Source organism: Euleptes europaea, chromosome 4 (assembly GCF_029931775.1).
Source record: "Euleptes europaea isolate rEulEur1 chromosome 4, rEulEur1.hap1, whole genome shotgun sequence".
NCBI classification, from domain to species: Eukaryota; Metazoa; Chordata; class Lepidosauria; order Squamata; family Sphaerodactylidae; genus Euleptes; species Euleptes europaea.
The window spans coordinates 98,297,410-98,315,925 of record NC_079315.1 but is presented as its reverse complement, the minus strand read 5'-3'; the positions used below and the strand labels follow the sequence as shown (position 1 = coordinate 98,315,925).

Below are 18,516 nucleotides of genomic sequence, written 5' to 3'. Positions count from 1 at the left end.
ATGAGGCAGGTTTATGACAGCCCGTGTTATGGAAGGTACTGTCCAAAGAGGTATAGAATGCACTGTCTACACTTCAAAAGGCCTGTTGAACAGTTTCATTTCCAAGGGCATCAGTAGATTAGTTAAGAAAGACTGATTGGGGTCATGTCAATCTCTGTATTGTTTTCTGACTTTTAAATGGATGCAGTACGGTATGGTGGGTTTTAACAGTGAGGAATTCTAAGCCACCTTGAACTGTTAGGAAAGGCAGGGTAGGAAAAATGTAAAACAAACAGATGGCGAAGAACGACTGAAACCCGAGAGCTGTGGCTGTACAAGTCAAACAATTTGAACTGTTTGTTCAGCCCACAGCCAGCATCCAACCCATTCTTTCAAAGAGCTGATTCATCATTTCAGGATTCCGATCACCAAAGTAGTATAGAAAACGGTAGCTTTTCTCTTCTCTACCTGCCATTTTCTGCAGGTCTGTGTTTGCCTGAGGCCAGCAGGGAGTCTGGGGTGGTTGTGTGTGGGAGCCCTGAGTGGCTGGTGATGATTGGCAGCTGCCAATCATCCCCTCTGGTGTTTTTGGGCCGCAGTTCATAGGGTGGCCAGCAGAGTTTTAAGAGTGCAGGCTCTAAGACCCCCCTTTAAAAAAAAAAAGATAATAATAATAAAGCTCTGGTTTTGAGGGTTTTGGGCCAAGTGTGTGCAGGCCCCTGTGCTTTTAGAGTGGTTCTGTGCCCTGTTTTTCTGGGCTGCCACCTCCAGGTGGATATTTCAGCAAAGTGCGGGTTTTTATTATTATTAGTTAGCCAGGCGGCTTTTTGGGCACAACGAGGAGGGGTTTTGAGAGTGTGTATGCTTTATGCAAGACATGTTTTAGGGGTGGGGGGCTGGAAGGAGACCAACAGGACTTAGGGTGCCCAGAAGGCAGCAGCATAGGACTGGAACAATGTCCTTCAAAGCCATCTCACAGTAGGGGAAGCAGAATTTGCTGTTTCCATTTCTCCCCCCACCCCCAATTTTGGCAAGGCTTGCAATGTGTGGTGTAGTGGTTAAGAGTGGTGGTGTGGAGCGGTGGATTCTGATTTGGAGAACCAGGTCTGATTCCCCACTCCTCCACATGAACAGCGGAGGCTAATCTGGTGAACTGAGTTTGTTTCCCCACTCCTACACACGAAGCCAGCTGGGTGACCTTGGCCAAGTCACACTCTCTCAGCCTCACCTACGTCACAGTGTGTCTATTGTGGGGAGGGGAAGGGAAGGTGATTGTAAGCCGGTTTGAGTCTCCCTTAAATGGTAGAGAAAGTCAGCATATAAAAACCAACTCTTCTTCACTTTTCAGCCACATATTAAGCAAAGAACACTATTACCTAGTTGGGAGTCTACATCAGCAAAAGATAAAAGCTATGCTTAGAGTGAGGAAGAAGAGTTGGTTTTTGTATGCCAACTTTCTCTACCACTTAAGGAAGAATCAAACTGGCTTACAATCACCTTTCCCTCCCCACAACAGATACCCTGTGAAGTAGGTGAGGCTGGGAGAGTGTGACTAGCCCAAGGTCACCCAGCTGGGTTCATGTGTAGGAGTGGGAAAACAAATCCAGTTCACTAGATTAGCCTCCACCACTCATGTGGAGGAGTGGAGAATCAAACCCGGTTCTCCAGATCAGAGTCCACCACTCTTAACTACTACAGCACTAGGCAAGAGGAACTACTATATGTAAGACTTATTAAAAGGTAAATAAGGAAACCTGGATGGCCCAAGCTAGCCTAATCTCGTCAGAAGTCATCGCTGCCGCTTGGGAGTTTCAAAAGCCTGTCTTAAAACACACACTCACAAAACTGCTGTTAAGAGAAAGGTGGAGGGGGCACAGAAGGGAAAGAATCTCTCTTGTATGTATGTAAGCATGTCTGTGTATCTTCAGGATCTCTAGATTGTGGCCTAGAACCTTTTAATCGTTTAGATCAACAATGAGAAATTATCTTCACTCAATGTTTTGTTTATTCAGATTTACTAATTCCTCACTACTTGCATTTAATACCACTCTTTCTCCAGAGCTGCTTCCTTCAAAGAACTGAAGGGGGTTTACATCTATGTGGTTATAACATTTCTCGCCCCCTACAACAACCGAGTGAGGTAGCTTAGGTTCCAAAAGAGACAGCACATGTGCATGACTGATCATGGCCCAAGCAGGGATTCAAACTCTGTTATCCCCAGTCCAACATTCTAACCCCGTGCTGCCTCTGTGTTTTAGATGTCCTTGTACAGGAATTCGATACGACGATACTTTTGTAAGGTGGTCCAATAAATGTGTAGCACTTCAACTAGAAAAGCAATGAACGTTTAATTACGCTCCTCACTATTTCATAGGCTAACCTTTTCAGAAACCTGCCATTTTTGTGTATTGCAGCCTTCCTTCCAGAGTAGAAAATAGTTGTACCTTCTTGTTTTATAATGTTAAACATTTATTTCAGGAACTCATATTACACCTTTATCAAAGCTTAGTATGCATTAATTTCAGGCACAAAAGTGCAATTCTGACGATGATGGGGCCAAAGTATTAATGGAGCTCTGAAATGAAATAACTTTCGCTAATTTGTAGTTTGTTGGCTTAGGTAACAGTATTTAGAATTCACAAAAACCAATCCCAGTTTCTTAAAATGCACAGCTTAAAATTATCACGATGAAGATAAAATCCATCTCATAAGGGATGAATACTATAAAAAAATACCATTCCTGTCATTCCTGCTCACCCAACCACGTCTTCAAGAAGACAGATCAAAACAATTCCATACAGATTTAGATTCCGATCTTGAAAACTTGAAGATATGGAACTCATGCAGTGAGCAATGATTATTTTTATACCAAAAAACCTTTGAATTGCTGTCATTCAGAACATTCTTACAAGTGGCACCAAAATTTATTGTAAAATTTTACTATATATTTCCCCCCCGGTTCATGAAACAAAAAATGAACTTCTGTCCCTAGTCAACCAGTTCCCACATGATGACTGATGTAACATCCCGTTCATGTATAATTTTCTTCTTCCAATTATTGTGGCTCTGTAGATGCTGCTAAATTTGTGTTTCAAACGTTTTCTGTTTTTATCAGTTCTTTGATGATGTTCAAAATCTTGTCATCTGAAAGAAAAAATTACAATAGTGTCATAGAAATGCAACACCACAATGTATCTCAAAGACACGACTTCTAGAGTTTCCCCTCAAATTTTAATGCACTGCAAAAGGGTCAAACAAAACTTTTGGCTCCTAAAAGCAGCAAATAGGCAACACATTCCTGAGTGTGTGTGTGTGGGGGGGGGTGTACACAGGCGATGGCCAAGAACAAAACAACTTTTGCTAATTTGTAGTTTGTTCGCGTAGGTAACAGTATTTAGTATTCACAAAAAACAATCCCGGTTTCTTAAAATCAATCTCATAGGGGATTAATACTGTAAAAAAATATTTTAGCAAGTAAAAATAACTGTCATGTCTGCTCACCCAATCAAGTCTTCAAGAAGACAGCTGAAAACAATTCCATACAGATTTAGATTCTGATCTTGAAAAAACTTCAAGATATGAAACTTATGCAGTGCACAATGATTATTTTTTATACCAAAAACCCTTGGATTGTTATAATTTAGAACATGTTGATTGTTTTTAAACAAAACCGTATTTGTTTATATGTTGACTGCTTTTAAATTGTTATTAAACAAAACCGTATTTGTTTTCATCAGATGGACTTCCCCCATTCCCCTCCCTTTTTCTCCTTTCTGTATCCCTTAAAATACATTTAAAAATAATTAGAACATTCTAATAAAAATTGTAAGTAACACCATGTGCTTCATATACAACATTTTAATGGTGAAGCTACCAACAACATTACCTTCAAGAGACATTTTAGGGTTTTCAAGCTTTTGCCTTAAAACAGACTCGATGAGAGCTCTCAGCTGCTTGAAAATGACCGCGATTTTTACAGGGGCCTGTAGAGGTAAAAAATATCAAACTTTACAAAAATATAAGATCTTTATTCTCCACCTCCCACCACCAAACAGTCTATTATTGAGGAACTACTTTTTAAAAACCACATTCCACAAAAAAAAAAAAAATCAAGACCCCAATTCTGTAAGACGTTATGTACAATTCTTTGCATTTTAGCACTTGAACAGGAAAATATAATTCAGAAGGACATGCATAATTTTTCCTGTCTGGCAAGCTCTAGAAATTAAAGGCATCTTTCGTATCCTCCCCATCTTCTTACAAGTATCCTGTACTAATGCTTAGGCAAGGAACAAAAAACACACACTCGAACAGGGCAATGGTTCCCAAGGTACGCAGAATATAGCCTATGAAAAGCCACAAGAACCTAGATATACCTGAAAATGGATCCAGCCATCAACAGACAAGAGGCGTTCACGATGCAAAACCTCTATGTCACCCCCGAAAAGTAAAATTGGAAAGGGGGAAATTAAAGTAGACTCTTTCAAGTATACCTTGGCGTATCTAACCTGCACGCAAAACACAAAGACGAGTTAACTCAATTACCTTACCAGAACCAGAAAATTTATTGGCCATCACAAATAGCTAAAACATAGAATACTGCAGACAGTATTACATACATACGATTAGCTAAAACACAGTAATACAGAAATATAAATAAAACAAATTACTGTATATACTCGCGTATAAGCCGAGTTTTTCAGCCCCAAAAATGGGCTGAAAAAGCCGGCCTCGGCTTACACGCGGGTCAATACGGGGGGAGGGAGGGAGGAGGGAAACTTACCGCCGTCGCCACCGCCGCCGGGCCCGTGCCTCTTCCTGCCGCTGGGAGCGGCCTGGGGCAGCCTCCTGCAGCCGCAGGATGGCTGCCCAAGGCCCCCCTGCCCCCCCGCCATTTTTTTCGGGTGGGAGGGGCCTTGGGCAGCCATCCTGCAGCCGCAGGAAGGCTGCCCCGGCCCTTCCCGCCCCCCCCCGCCATTTTTCCTGGGCGGGAGGGGCCTTGGGAAGCCTCCTGCAGCCGCAGGATGGCTGCCCAAGGCCCCCCCGCCCCCGCCGCCATTTTTCCCGGGCGGGAGGGGCCTTGGGAAGCCTCCTGCAGCCGCAGGATGGCTGCCCAAGGCCCCCCCGCCCCCGCCGCCATTTTTTTCGGGCGGGAGGGGCCTTGGGCAGCCATCCTGCAGCCGCAGGAAGGCTGCCCCGGCCCTTCCCGCCCCCACCGCCATTTTTTTCGGGAGCCTCCTGCGTGCAGGGAGGGGGCTGCCACTGCCGCCTGCCTGCGCGCCTGGAGCCCGGTCAGGTAAGCCTGCGGGGGGGGGGGAGGGGGTGCATTTCCCCCTCGGCTTATACGTGGGTGCCTAATTTTTCCCCATTTTTGGGGTGAAATTAGGCACCTCGGCTTATACTCGGGTCGGCTTATACCCGAGTATATACGGTAATTAGTAACTTTTTCAGAAACCTTAGATCTTATTTTCTTTGCTTCTAGGGCAAACAAAGAAACCTTATATGTTACATAAGCATCTATATCAGACAGCAGAAATTGGCTTCTATGGGCCTCCAGAGGCCAGGTCTACTGCCAAGAAAGCCAATGGGTAGACCTGGCCTCCCAATGGGACTCAGCCGGAGGCCAGGTCTACCAATAGCCTTTTATGGCTGTAGACCAGGCCTCCAGACAAGGACTCCGGACGGGGAGGGGGAAATGGCAGGGACTTACAATTTAATTTTTATCAATAAAAAAGATCATTATTAAGTATGATATCAAGTTTTATTCAGTGTACCTATAGTTTAATTAAGACTTAAAACTTTAATTAAAGTTTAATAAGTTAATAAACAGTGTACCTACCTATATAGTTTTAAGTTTAAGAAATTTGGCTCTCAAAAGAAATCTCAATCGTTGTACTGTTGGTATTTGGCTCTTTTGACTAATGAGTTTGCCGACCCCTGGGATAGAGGGTTCTAGAGTGGTCATTTTTAATTAGTTTATACCATGGCGCTGCTATAGATTTTAAGATTACTAAACGATCTATCAAAGCATCAGCCTTATAAACCCAGTCTCTAAGCTGGTGATTATCAGTTGAGACTTCTAGAAGGTCATCCGGGATCGAGTACCTTAAGAACTACCTTAACAAACTGCTACTTTTTATGGAACAGGATGCTATTTTTCTATCCCCATCCTCCCTGAGCCCTTCTTACATACTCTTCGTGGTAAATATAGTGAGCAACTGTACATCTGATAACGTACTGCATGCGTTCTTTAGCCAAGAGGATAAATTCTGGCCTTGCACAGGGTTTTTCATAAGAATATATGACCGACTCTGTTCATTACAAGCTCTTACCTTTTCTTGATATAGCAGCCACCCGTAGGTCTGCAGGTCCCTGTTCACAGAAGAAGGGTGCACCTGGGCTTTACCCTGAGCCGTCTCCACCATGCAAGCCAGTTTCTCCGTAATATCTACAGACTTGGTGCACATTATCTTCCCCACATTGTCATACAGCCCTGCAGTCAGCACAGCTTTAAGAAGGGCTGTTTCTTGAAGCGAAAGAGAGGGGGCATCTCCGTGGTGACACGAGGGCGCTGCAAATCCTGCAGCCCGCACCACCTTGACTAGCTCTTGTTTCACATCCTGGAACAGATGTAGGCAGCTTGTATTTTAACCATCCATTCACTGCTCAAGTCAAGATTTTTAAAAGGGGAAGGAAAAAAAAAAATTCCACCAGTCCCAGCTAGACTCCAGAAATCAGCTATGTCAACTCTTCATTTCTCTAGTGTCAGAATCACACACGCTCAAATTCTGAGCCCGTTTACTAAAAGATGTGAAATCAATTACATCGTATTTTAAGTTAGTTTCCGATTAACAGCTCTTACAAGCAAGTCTTTAGGACCTCCCCACCCCAAGAAAACTAAACACTGCTAGGGTTCAGTTTCATGATATGTTGCATCCATGTTTTTTCCGTTCCTCTGGTCATGAATATGGCAAGGAATTTAAGGGAACAGTTGCTGGAGTTGACCCTCCCCCCAAATCAGGGAGGATGTTTCCGCACACACAAGAAACGGAGCCAACCTAGCCTCTCCGCTAAACATGCCAAAAGGGAGTTTTGAGACCCAGAAACGAAACACCTTGGAGAGGGGCAAGAAACACAGGAGTAACGCAATAATATGGCCTTTTGTAGGTTAGAAACCATCTAACCCATATCAATGGATATTTTGTGTTGAGACCCAGGTGCAGAGACATGTGAGAATGGCAGGAATGTCCAACATGGAAGTTAAGACACTGTTGAGGTCTTAATTAATTAAGGGATTGATTAGTGAATTCTTCTCTTCCCAGGCATTAAATGATCTATGAAAGCTAACAAGAAGCTTAGGGCTACTTAAATGCATGCCTATATCTGAATCAGATCTAGGGTTGCCAATCTCCTGGAGATCTCCCAGATTCACAACTGATCTCCAGATGACAGAAATCAGTCCTCCTGTAGAAAATGGCTGCTTTGGAGGGTGAACTCTATGGCATTATACCCTGCTGTGGTTCCTCCCCTCTCCAAACCCCGCCCTCCCCAGGCCCCACCCCCAAATCTCTAGGAATTTCCCAACATGGAGTTGGCAACCCTATATCTGACTGGAGTCATCTAGAACACTCTACATCATGACAGTGAAATTCAACTACAGACAATAAAGATGCACATACTCTAATGTCTTTGCTACTGGGCACAGATTATCACCCATTTCTAGAGCCCCACAAATGCATGGAGCTTCAAGCTCCACAAGCACAACAAACAATTCCCATATGTTTGAAAGATTTTGCTCCATTGACAGTGCATTCCTAGATTTTGGCGTTCAGGGACGGCGGGGAGGAGGCACCACAGTGGTGCCTCCTAACCCATTTCCCCGGTGCCAAAAGCTTTAAAAAAGCCTTTTAAAGGCTTTTTAAATTTTAAATGGGGCTTTTCGCCCCATAGAGAAAAGCGAGGCTGCGCCTGCTAAAAAGGCTTGCTCTTCTTGCCTCCGGTGTACCCAGGGCGAACGGGGACAGGAGGCTGCCTAGTGGCAGCTCCTCCCCCCGGAAATGCCTCCTGGGACGCTGGAACGCCCCCTGGAATGCCGGTGCGGGCCTTTACAACGGTGGGACCCCGGCAGAAGGTCCTGCTGGTGTTCTGGGCCTCCATGCCAGCACTGGGACCACTAACGCCATCATAAGTAGCCCGGGCACCGGTGCGGGGACCCGAACGCTGGCACAGCACCTTTCTGGCCTCCTCGAGGCTCAGGAATATGCTGTGAAAGCAGTACCATGGCATAACTTCAACTGTTTCAACTATATTTGATTTCAAATTCAAAGCATGAAACCAAATAACTACTGGTTCATTCTAAGGATACACTGAAAACTAAACCATGAAATATTTTCCTGCAACAAAAAATAGTGTAAATTGTTGCTGGTACCTCCAGAGTTAATAATGATGTCCTGTTGAGAAAATTTCTCCTGCAGTAAGTCATTTCTGCACGGTACCCTCCTTCCTGACGGGCTTTCTTCCACCTAGAAAAAGAATAATTTGTTATAACAAAAACTGCAATGATAACTATTTTGAAACACAGAGAAAAAGCATTAAGAGATCCTCCAGTGGCCTACTGACAAACGCAATCAGAACAGGAATGTCAGAATTAAGCCATTTTCAACAACCGATAAAATATAAATGCCTGTGTACATTTTTCAGAGGGTAACTGTGTTGGTCTGCAGTACAAGAGCTAGAAGAAGAAGAGTTGGTTTTTATATGCCGATTTTCTCTACCACTTAAGAGAGACGCAAACCAGCTTACGATCAACTTCCCTTCCCCTCCCCACAACTGACACCCTGTGAGGTAGGTGAGGCTTGAGAGAGTGTGTCTTGCCCAAGGTCACCCAGCTGGCTTCATGTGGAGGAGTGGGGAAACAAATCCAGTTTACCAGATTAGCCTCTGCCGCTCATGTGGAGGAAAGGGGAATCAAACCCGGTTCTCCAGATCAGAGTCCACCTCTCCAAACCACCACTCTTAATCACTACACCACACTGACTAGATTCGAGTCCATTAGAACCTTAGAGATCAACAAGATTTGTTTAATATGTTTCATACTTTATTGTTCACATTGTTTCTAATTTTGTAATCCTAGCCTGATAACATGTGTTTTTTAAAATTTGTAAACTGCCTTAACTCTTGGTGAGAAAGGCAGGCCGCAAATAAAAATAAATAGGTCCGTTACCCTAGATAGGCCTTGTAGATTGTCAAATGGTCAGAGCAGGCCAACGCCAGGGAAGATTTGGCAAGGTCTGCTTCGTCTTTTCTTCCAATAGGTGTTGTGAACGGAGATTTTTCTGTCATGACAGCAGCAAGAGTGGCCTGTGATAGATATAATATGTTAAGTCTGAACAGCAATGTTACTTTCAGGCCAAAGTTCTACTTTACAATAAAACAATGGACAAAAAAACTGCAGTTACAAGGTGCATATGAGCTCAAGTGTGTTCTCAGATTTCTTAGTTTAAAATCAGCAACTGATTATTTTAACAAATGTGCTATCAGGTTCTCTGAATTCCCAGCTTTCATCTCCCCCCCCCTTTTCCCCCCAAGGTGTCTTGCCCCTTTTGTTGCAGAGGTATGCATTTCTCATTATATCTCCGCAACAAAAGGGGCTAGATACTTCCTTTTTGAATGAAAGCTGGGGATTCAGAAAACCTGATAACACTGATTATAATGCTATAAGAATATTCAATTGCTGATTAAAAAACAAAAACAAAATAGCTCCTCAGTGGTGGAGGAGGAAGCGTGGCCGCAGAGGCAGGGAAAATGGCTGCCATGTGGACGGGGCAGGAAAAATCTGAATTTTCCAGCCACGTGGCAGCCATCCAGGGTTTGCAGAGATCTTTCCCAAAACTTTGCAACAAAGAAGATTTGGGAAAGAACAGAAAAAAGCCAGATAAAATCTGGGAGGTGCTCGAATGCACCATGATGCTGTAAGGAAGCAAGGGGGAAAAACCTCACTTCCCAACAGCAGCAAGCCCAGGGCAAATAAACAGCTTGGAAAAGGTCTCAGCCTCAGAGGAGTCTCTGCTCCTATAGTGCAAAATCAATTTGCACTGCATTAGCATTTTTTTAGAAGTTCTTACCTGCCCACTACTCTACCACAGGCCCTCAATATTAAAAAAACAACTTCATAAATATCAGCAGTGACTAGGCGTTCTTGGTGACTAGAGCAGCCCATGCCACTTCCAGCTTTTTGGGCTCCTAGCCATCAATACAAATATGCTGACACATGAGAACAGAATAATGCACCCCTCCCCCCCCCGAAAAGGAAAAAATTTTAGGCCCCTGTTGAGCCTGAGACCCAGGACCAATGGGTCTTCTGCCCCCCCCTTTGGCCCCGACACTGCCTTAAGACAAGATGGCTTAGGGTCAGGGGTGTCAAACATAAGGCCCAGGGGCAGGATCTGGCCCCTTGAGAGCTCTTATCTGGCCTGCGAGCCAGCTGAGGCAGCGACCCCTCCCTCTCGATCTGGGCTGGCAAGGCATGGACCGGCCCGACCAAATGACATTTATGCCATATTTGGCCCTTGTAACAATTGAGTTCGACACTCCTGGCTTAGGTGGACTATATAATGGTTGTTAATTTACCACTGGATCCAAGCAGCCGAATATAGCACCAAATATGAGCATTTTGCCAATCTTTACATTGACCGGCAACGCTGCGAGGTGTTGACCTAGAGGCGTCAGCTTGGGCTCGCTCAGTTCACAAGCCCCGATCTTCCGCAGGAGGTTCATGGCATTGCCAACTACTTGAGGCTGAGGTGGGTCCAGGGCTTTCAAGAGGAAATCTTCAGGAGAGCCAAGGTTACATTTCTGTACATGAACCAGGCAAGAAACAGATAAACACATGTAACAAACATAACCTAGAAATGCAGGCAATAAATGCAGCAGAAGACATTTTCTTTCAGCAGAACTGTCTCTCCTCCATTACCTAGCAGGTGATCTGACGCTTCTGAGACCCTGTTTTCTGAGGTTCAATAAAAAGATCACTTTTTTCTGCTCGCTTCTGTAAAAGCCAAGCTCAGGTGCTTAGGAACCCGTTTCTCTTGGAGTTCTAACTTTTCCACCCTGGTCTCCTTGCCTTTGAAAAGAGCTCAGCTGCTAGAACAGTTCTTCTTTACATACCTTGCTTCCTGAATCAGAGACAAATGCCCCGCACGAATCTCATGGGTACTTTTAAAAGACACAAACAGCCTACGTTTTGCAACTCCTTCTAAGAGGCTACAGCTTTTTTCAAGCCCCCAGAAATCCAGAGACCACAGACTAAGGCAGATACTGATGCCTTTCTGACAAGCCAGAAGTCCGAGTAATTAAAGCAGAAAGATCTTACCATTATGTGAAGGCATAGTTCTTCCAAGGGCACACGCAGTATTTCTGGAACTGAGTATTCTAAGAAACTTTCAAATCTGTAAAGATCACAATAAAGTCAGACTAAAGCCCAGTTCATGCTACATAAAAACATAGGAAAGGCCATGCTGGATCAGACCAAGGTCCATCATGTTCAGCAGTCTATTCACACAGTGGCCAACCAGGTGCCTCTAGGAAGCCCACAAAAAAGATGACTGCAGCAGATTGTCCTGCCTGTGTTCCACAGCACCTAATATAATAGGCATGCTCCTCTGATCCTGGAAAGAATGGGTATGCATCATGATTAGTAGCTACGGATAGCCCCAACCTCCATGAATATGTCCACTCCCCTCTTAAAGCCTTCCAAGTTGGCAGCCATCACCACATCCTGGGGCAGGGAGTTCCACAATTTAACTATGTGTTGGTGTGAAGGAATACTTCATTTTATCTGTTTTGAATCTCTTACCCTCCAGCTTCAGCAAATGACTCTGTGTTCTAGTATTATGCTTCTGAAACCCTTCAACTACACAGCCATGTGGGGAACTGAGCTGTATGTGGGGTGAACTGGCAATTGTTTCTCTGATTGTTGCTACTGGAAAATACCATAGAAGCTAAGAAATATATTATTATGATTCAGGAAACAGGTTCTATTCACTCTCCCTGAAGCCTTATGCTTTGCATTTGTACTATACAAGGAAATATTCTTGTAGAAGAATACGCCTCTGCCATTTAAAAGCGAAGAGAACTACCAGAATAGATGCTTGCAAGTACCATACTATGAAGAGGAATTGAGCATGGGCTGAGGCCTAAGTTACCCAGAAGCCCATTCAGGAATCAAAGATTCATTCAGAAGCTTCAGCATTTAAACTTTATACACAAGTACAGCAGGCATTGATGGAACTCTGTGCAGAGATCTTTGTACAGAAACAACAGCTGGAAACATTTGAAGGAAGTGAGTTTCCTCCTCTCAAGGGTAGTTGAAAATAGCCAAAAAAGGGTCAGCTTGACATTCTGTCCTTGGCCAGCAGGAATTGAATAACTTGGCTTGGGTAGAGGGATAAGAGGGAAAGTACAGATGTTTTGCTATCAGTATTTTGTAACCATTTCTGAGAATTCAAATCTTGTTTAAAATGTCTATATAATTGCTGGTATTTGTGGTTATTAGAGAGAGTGTGTCTGGTTGCTTGCCTGCCCTATAGGTTAACAACGCCTCTCTCCCATTTGCGCAAATGATTTACTTGCAATAAAGCATTATCAAATTGCAGATATTCTCTGATTTTTATATTTGAATTCAGCCTGCAGTCTGGACCTTAGCTGGGGTTTGGATTTCCCCCCTACAGCTACACTTCAGTGGATGGCTCTATGTTAGAGAAACACACAGCAGTGTTTCCTTAGCCTCCAAATTCTCTGATTTTTATATTTGAATTCAGCCTGCAGTCTGGACCTTAGCTGGGGTTTGGATTTCCCCCCTACAGCTACACTTCAGTGGATGGCTCTATGTTAGAGAAACACACAGCAGTGTTTCCTTAGCCTCCAAATTCTCTGATTTTTATATTTGAATTCAGCCTGCAGTCTGGACCTTAGCTGGGGTTTGGATTTCCCCCCTACAGCTACACTTCAGTGGATGGCTCTATGTTAGAGAAACACACAGCAGTGTTTCCTTAGCCTCCAAAATCCTGACGGTCAACATTGACTCACCTGTCTCTGGTGTACATTCGAAAGCAGAATCCGTCCCTGACACGCCCAGCTCTCCCTTGACGCTGTAATGCGCTCGCTTTGCTCACAAAAGTCTCCTCCAACGAGCTCATCTGACTGCTTTCATGGTACCTGGAAAAATGGCATTTCAACAGGAAGTTTGGGAAATAAGCCACATTTTTACCCCTCCTCACCCATACTCAATTTTAAAAACATTAAGAACTGGGTCAGCCATCAAATTTTATTACCCAGCTTTGAAAAAGCTGCTTCTTTCTCCGATCTAATCACCTATCGAAGCTGCATGCTGGACTGGGTTCCCTGATGTGTCTAGTGTGGTTATTTCTCCAGTCTAATGAATGTAACAATGAGCTCACACCAAATCTGCCATCTTAGTTAGGGCCTTACCAGTCTACTCGGACCAGACCTATTTCAATATCAGCCCCTCCCCTTTACCATATGGTATCAAGAAGGTGAAAAAGGGGACTCTCTTATGGCTAATCATAGACACCTCCCAAAAATTCCTGATTGGGCCCAAAGCAACCAGCAAATTCCATTTTGTAAATCACAGGGACGGTGTATGGGGCGAGTCTGCCAGCAAAAGCTTTTGCGGACTTTAAATGGCCATCTGATTGGCCAGCATGTCCATCTGTTTGCTGCCCTTCCTTTGATAGTGGGGCAGTACCAAACAACAATATGCCAAAGGAGGGAACCAATTTTTATTCAGTGCTCAAGAGGAACACTCACAAAAATGATTTTTTAGAAGATCAGAAGTGGAGGTTCCCTATAACAAGTTCTACTTTCTCACCAAAATAGCTAATTATTCTAATTTTTTTTTAAAAAAACTGTATAATCAACAGTAAAGACATGCAAACATACATGATTTATTCCAATGGAAGAATCTGGGTTTGTTTGTTTGTTTGTTTAAACCAACATAGCACCTCCCATGTCAGGGTAGACATAGTAAGGCCCTAATTAAGATGGCAGATTTGGTGTGAGCTCATTGTTACGTTCATTAGATTGGAGAAGTAACCACACCAGACACATCAGGGAGTCCAGGTTAAGGCCACTCCGCTTAAATCATCATTGAGACGGTTTTGGGGATGTTAGTCTGCAAGTTACACAGGAAGGTACTTCCAGCATTATCCGGACACAGCCGCAGTACAAAAACCATTTCAGAACCAACTCAGAAAGCATACATGATCGTAACTGAATATTACCTGTTTTCCTTTGTTCTCCCAGCGTCGATTACAAAGACGACATCGGGTATAGTAATACCAGTCTCAGCAATATTGGTGGCCAAAACAATCTATCAAACAAAAATACTTTTTAAATGCAAGTATTATCAGCCAGTCTCCAAAAGTCTATTTTTTGGAGCAAGGTTAATCAAGCAGTGGTGGCAAGACATCTCTAAGGACTTCCAGATATCACACCAATCTTTTTAGAACTGAAACCATTTTAGTCACCCTCTTGGATGGCCTATGTTGGGAGAAAGAAAGGGGGAGTGCGAGACACTGTTCATTCTCCTCAATCTTGTAGCTGCTTGTGGTAACACTGACCGCTCTATCCTTCTGGATCACAAGGCAGGGCTTGGGGCAAGGTGTTGTTTTTACCAGTCAGCCAGGTCTCAAAACCTAGTGTTAGACTGCTACTCCACATGGTTTGAATGCAGAATTTCCCATACTGTACCACACTAGTGCAAATATGGCCTCTGACTGATGTTCCTTCTTAATCTGGTTTTCCAAGTAAAACTGATCAACCACTGTTCTTACACCACCCCTCTGGTGACAACCACAATGATCTCTACACAAAGCCAAACACATCAGCAGAAGTATTCAAAAGGATTCAGGTAGGTTTAGGAAGATGAATTAGCATTTTTCAAAGGTGGCAAGAAGAAGAGTTGGTTTTTATAACGCGTTTTTCTCTACCTTTTAAGGAGTCTCAAAGTGGCTTACAATCACCTTGCCTTCCCCTCCCCACAACAGACACCTTGTGAGGCAGGTGGGGCTGAGAGAGCTCGAAGAGAGCTGTGACTAGCCCAAGGTCACCCAGCAGGCTTCATGTGGAGGAGTGGGGAAACCAACCCGGTTCACCGGATTAGTGTCCACAGCTCACATGGAGGAGTGGGGAATCAAACCTGGTTCTCCAGATCAGAGTCCACCTCTCCTAACTACTACACCACACTGGCTCTTGGGGGGGAGGGAGGGAAGGACCAACTTTGGGATGTTCAAGAAGGACTGCAGTTCCATAGCAACAATCCCAACATGTTTTAAGAGCTCTGAAAAGATCACATTGGTAAAGCAGCATGTAAGGAAAGTCCACACGAAATGTTAATCAGAGAGAGGCAAGGTGCAGATATCGATGCATGAAGAGATGTAATACCTTCCTAATACCAAGAGGAGGCAACGTAAATGCGGCTGCTTGGTCTTGAGTTGACAGAACCGAGTGCAGCGCAACTAACCGATGCCTGAAAGAAACAAATATTATACAGCTGTGAAAACTGACTTGTTTGGTACCGTACTCATGGGAATTTACATTTTTGTGTGCAAAATTCTACACACACACATGCAAATACATTTCCCAGAGTCATCCACATGTCGTTTCCCCAAGAATTTTTATTTACCTCTCCCTTAGATTAAACCTTCTGTCGGTTGAAATGAGATCATACAACTGCTGAATGTGAGCAAGCCCTGGCAGAAAAATTAAAACAGCTCCTTCCATGTTTTTGAACTGGGGACTTCTATCTGTAAGTATATGAAAGGAAGCAATTTACAAGACGTCTGTAAAGTGTCATGATTTAAACAAGGAAAAAAAGATTGAAACCGTATGCAAACCCTCTCCCAAAATTCAACATTCTTTTCAGGACTATTCACTGAAGAAGAAAACCAGCAAGTTCCAAATTAAGATTTAAAACCAAACAACAACAAAAAACCTTAACAGTAAGTAAAACAAGTGAGTTTGTTTTTAAAAGAAGCATACCTAAATATGCAAGCAACTCCAACACGAGGTCAAAGTTGATCTTATAAGGATTCATGTAGAAGATCGCCTGCTGAGTTCGGCTGCTGTATTTTTGATAGTAGGGACCTAAATCAAGACCTGAAGCAACCTGAACTGGGATATTTTCCTAAAAAATGAAGGGGACAAAAAATACTGAGAGTGAACTATGAAGAGGATGAAACAGGGATTAATGTAATTTCATTTTCACAGTATCACCTTAAACATGTTATGCTGAGTATGAAAAACATTACAAGTACAGCTACTGAATGAAACAAATGTCTTAGAAACTGAAGTCAACTGGCTTTGCTTAATAACAATTACGATTTAATTCATAATCAAAATGCCTGATGGACTTGTTGTATGTGCTTAGAATTTAAGGGAAGGGGAACCACCTAGCGTTAAACTTGTCTGACTTATCTTGAATTTCGTGGGCTGGGAGAGGGCAGATAATGAATCCTCTCTTTGAGTTCTCTTTGTGGGAAAACAATAACTTTTAGATCAGCAGAAGAATGCCCAGGCAGATTAAAATGTTCCTCCCACTGGTCTCTGAACATATGTTTACTAATTTAGAAAAAACCAGCACACAGCCTCTATACGTCTGTTAATTAGATTTTGTTATTTTGTTTTACTCTATCCCAGCATAGGATTGTTGACAGCCAGCATGGTAGAGGCTAGAGTAGGATATGGGAGACCCAAGTTCGAATCCCCATTCTTCCACAGAACCTTCCTGGGCAACCTTGGGCCAGTCATTCTCTCTCAGCCTTAACTTCCTCACAGAGTGATTATTATGAGCATAAAACAGAAGGAGAGAACATTGTTGTTAAACTATTTTGTGACCCCATTGGGGATAAAAGCAGGGTATAAATATCTAAATAAAATGAATAAATAAGAATAAAAAAGGGAAAACTGAACCATCTTTGAGGAAAGATGAGACATAAATGTAATAAATTATAGTTACATAGTCTCCCCGGCTCCCATATACTTGGTTTTCACCTGATAAAGCTTGGATAAGTCACTTATCAGGTTCTTAAAGCAGAATAGGAATCTATTTTCAATCAGTTCTCCACAGGATTTCAATAGAGGCTATAAGAATACTGTGTTTCTGAAATTAAATGAACTTTCAAAAGAATAGCTGCTTTTGTTTCATTAACTGCTCGTATCATTTGTGGAGAAAAATATCTTACCCGGTATTTTGTAATTCCTCCACCTTTGTTGGTAACATTAATCGTTACTTCCTCCTCTTCTTCCAAGAACTTCTGGCAATATTCCGAATCTTTTTCCAAAACGAAACCAGTTTCCTCTATGACATCTTCAACATGGAAAATCTAAACACATGCAAAACGAATAAACTTCAATTATTATTTTAAATAAACCTGAAGGACAGCATACCTCTGAGTAAAGAAGAATTAACTTTGCTACGAAGAAAGGTATTTATAAGGCTCAGCTGGAATTCTGATCTTGGCACAGAAGGTCCTTCTTCATGTTGGTTTGCCTCCCACGGCAGATTTCCATGTATGCAAGAATGCGTGTACAAGCAGAACTGCTACAATTACTCCTCGCCGTATGCCTGAACGAAGAGAAAGTGATGGTACCTCCACTATCTTTTCCGCACATGCAAGACATGAACCGTTTGTTGCACATTCCGTATGCAGATTGTTGTTTTGTGAAAAATTATACTAAAGCACTCTGTGTTGCTGCTGCTGTTGTGCTATGGCTTGTGCAAGTGGAGGTACACTAAGTACATTTTCCTTTATGCTCATGTGTCACTAGATCCAACCTGTTGTGCTGGTGGCCGCATCCAATTCTAGCTTCTGGTCAGCAGCCAGCCGCTCAGACCTGCCCTCCCTCCCACCTCCAACCTATCTCAACCATCAGGGACTGCTGACTGTCTTTGTCACTTGCAGCGACCACCTGGCAATTCTGATGCTGGAACTGGGCTGTTGTTATTGTGTTTTAAGAGGTGGCAACAACCTTGTGGTAAGAGCCCTGTGGCGCACAGTGGTAAGCTGCAGTACTGCAGTCAAAAGCTCTGCTCGCGACCTGAGTTCAATCCCAGCATTTAAAACTCCAGTACCAAGGCTAATGAGGAACCCCGTGGAGCAGAGTGGTAAGCTGCAGTACTGCAGTCCAAGCTCTGCTCACGACCTGAGTTCAATCCCAACGGAAGTTGGTTTCAGGTAGCCGGCTCAAGGTTGACTCAGCCTTCCATCCTCCCGAGGTCGGTAAAATGAGGACCCAGCTTGCTAGGGGTAAAGGGAAGATGACTGGGGAAGGTACTGGCAAACTACCCCGTAAACACAGTCTGCCTAGTAAATGTCAGGATGTGACATCACCCCATGGATCAGGAATGACCCGGTGCTTGCACAGGGAATCTGTACCTTTTTTAACAACCTTAGGATTTTAAGCGTAAACTTCCTTGAACGACCAGGTCTATACATTTTTTAAAAATAAATGATTCAT

General features: G+C 43.4%; 1 protein-coding gene across 1 annotated transcript in view; it reads right to left on the bottom strand.

The window, feature by feature from the left end:
* Positions 1 to 2,978: 2,978 nt before the first annotated feature.
* Positions 2,979 to 18,516, bottom strand: part of DHX29 (DExH-box helicase 29) — a 38,875-nt gene continuing 23,337 nt past the window's right edge. Inside the window, exons 14-27 of the mRNA XM_056848503.1 lie at positions 17,241 to 17,381; positions 16,039 to 16,183; positions 15,683 to 15,803; positions 15,442 to 15,526; positions 14,280 to 14,368; positions 13,066 to 13,194; positions 11,351 to 11,426; positions 10,609 to 10,833; positions 9,203 to 9,339; positions 8,408 to 8,501; positions 6,312 to 6,599; positions 4,356 to 4,487; positions 3,866 to 3,962; positions 2,979 to 3,123 (exon numbers count right to left, since the gene is read on the bottom strand). Of these exons, the coding sequence (XP_056704481.1) occupies positions 3,071 to 3,123; positions 3,866 to 3,962; positions 4,356 to 4,487; positions 6,312 to 6,599; positions 8,408 to 8,501; positions 9,203 to 9,339; positions 10,609 to 10,833; positions 11,351 to 11,426; positions 13,066 to 13,194; positions 14,280 to 14,368; positions 15,442 to 15,526; positions 15,683 to 15,803; positions 16,039 to 16,183; positions 17,241 to 17,381 (1,812 nt within the window). The 3' untranslated portion in view covers positions 2,979 to 3,070. The remainder of the gene's footprint in view (positions 3,124 to 3,865; positions 3,963 to 4,355; positions 4,488 to 6,311; positions 6,600 to 8,407; positions 8,502 to 9,202; positions 9,340 to 10,608; positions 10,834 to 11,350; positions 11,427 to 13,065; positions 13,195 to 14,279; positions 14,369 to 15,441; positions 15,527 to 15,682; positions 15,804 to 16,038; positions 16,184 to 17,240; positions 17,382 to 18,516) is intronic.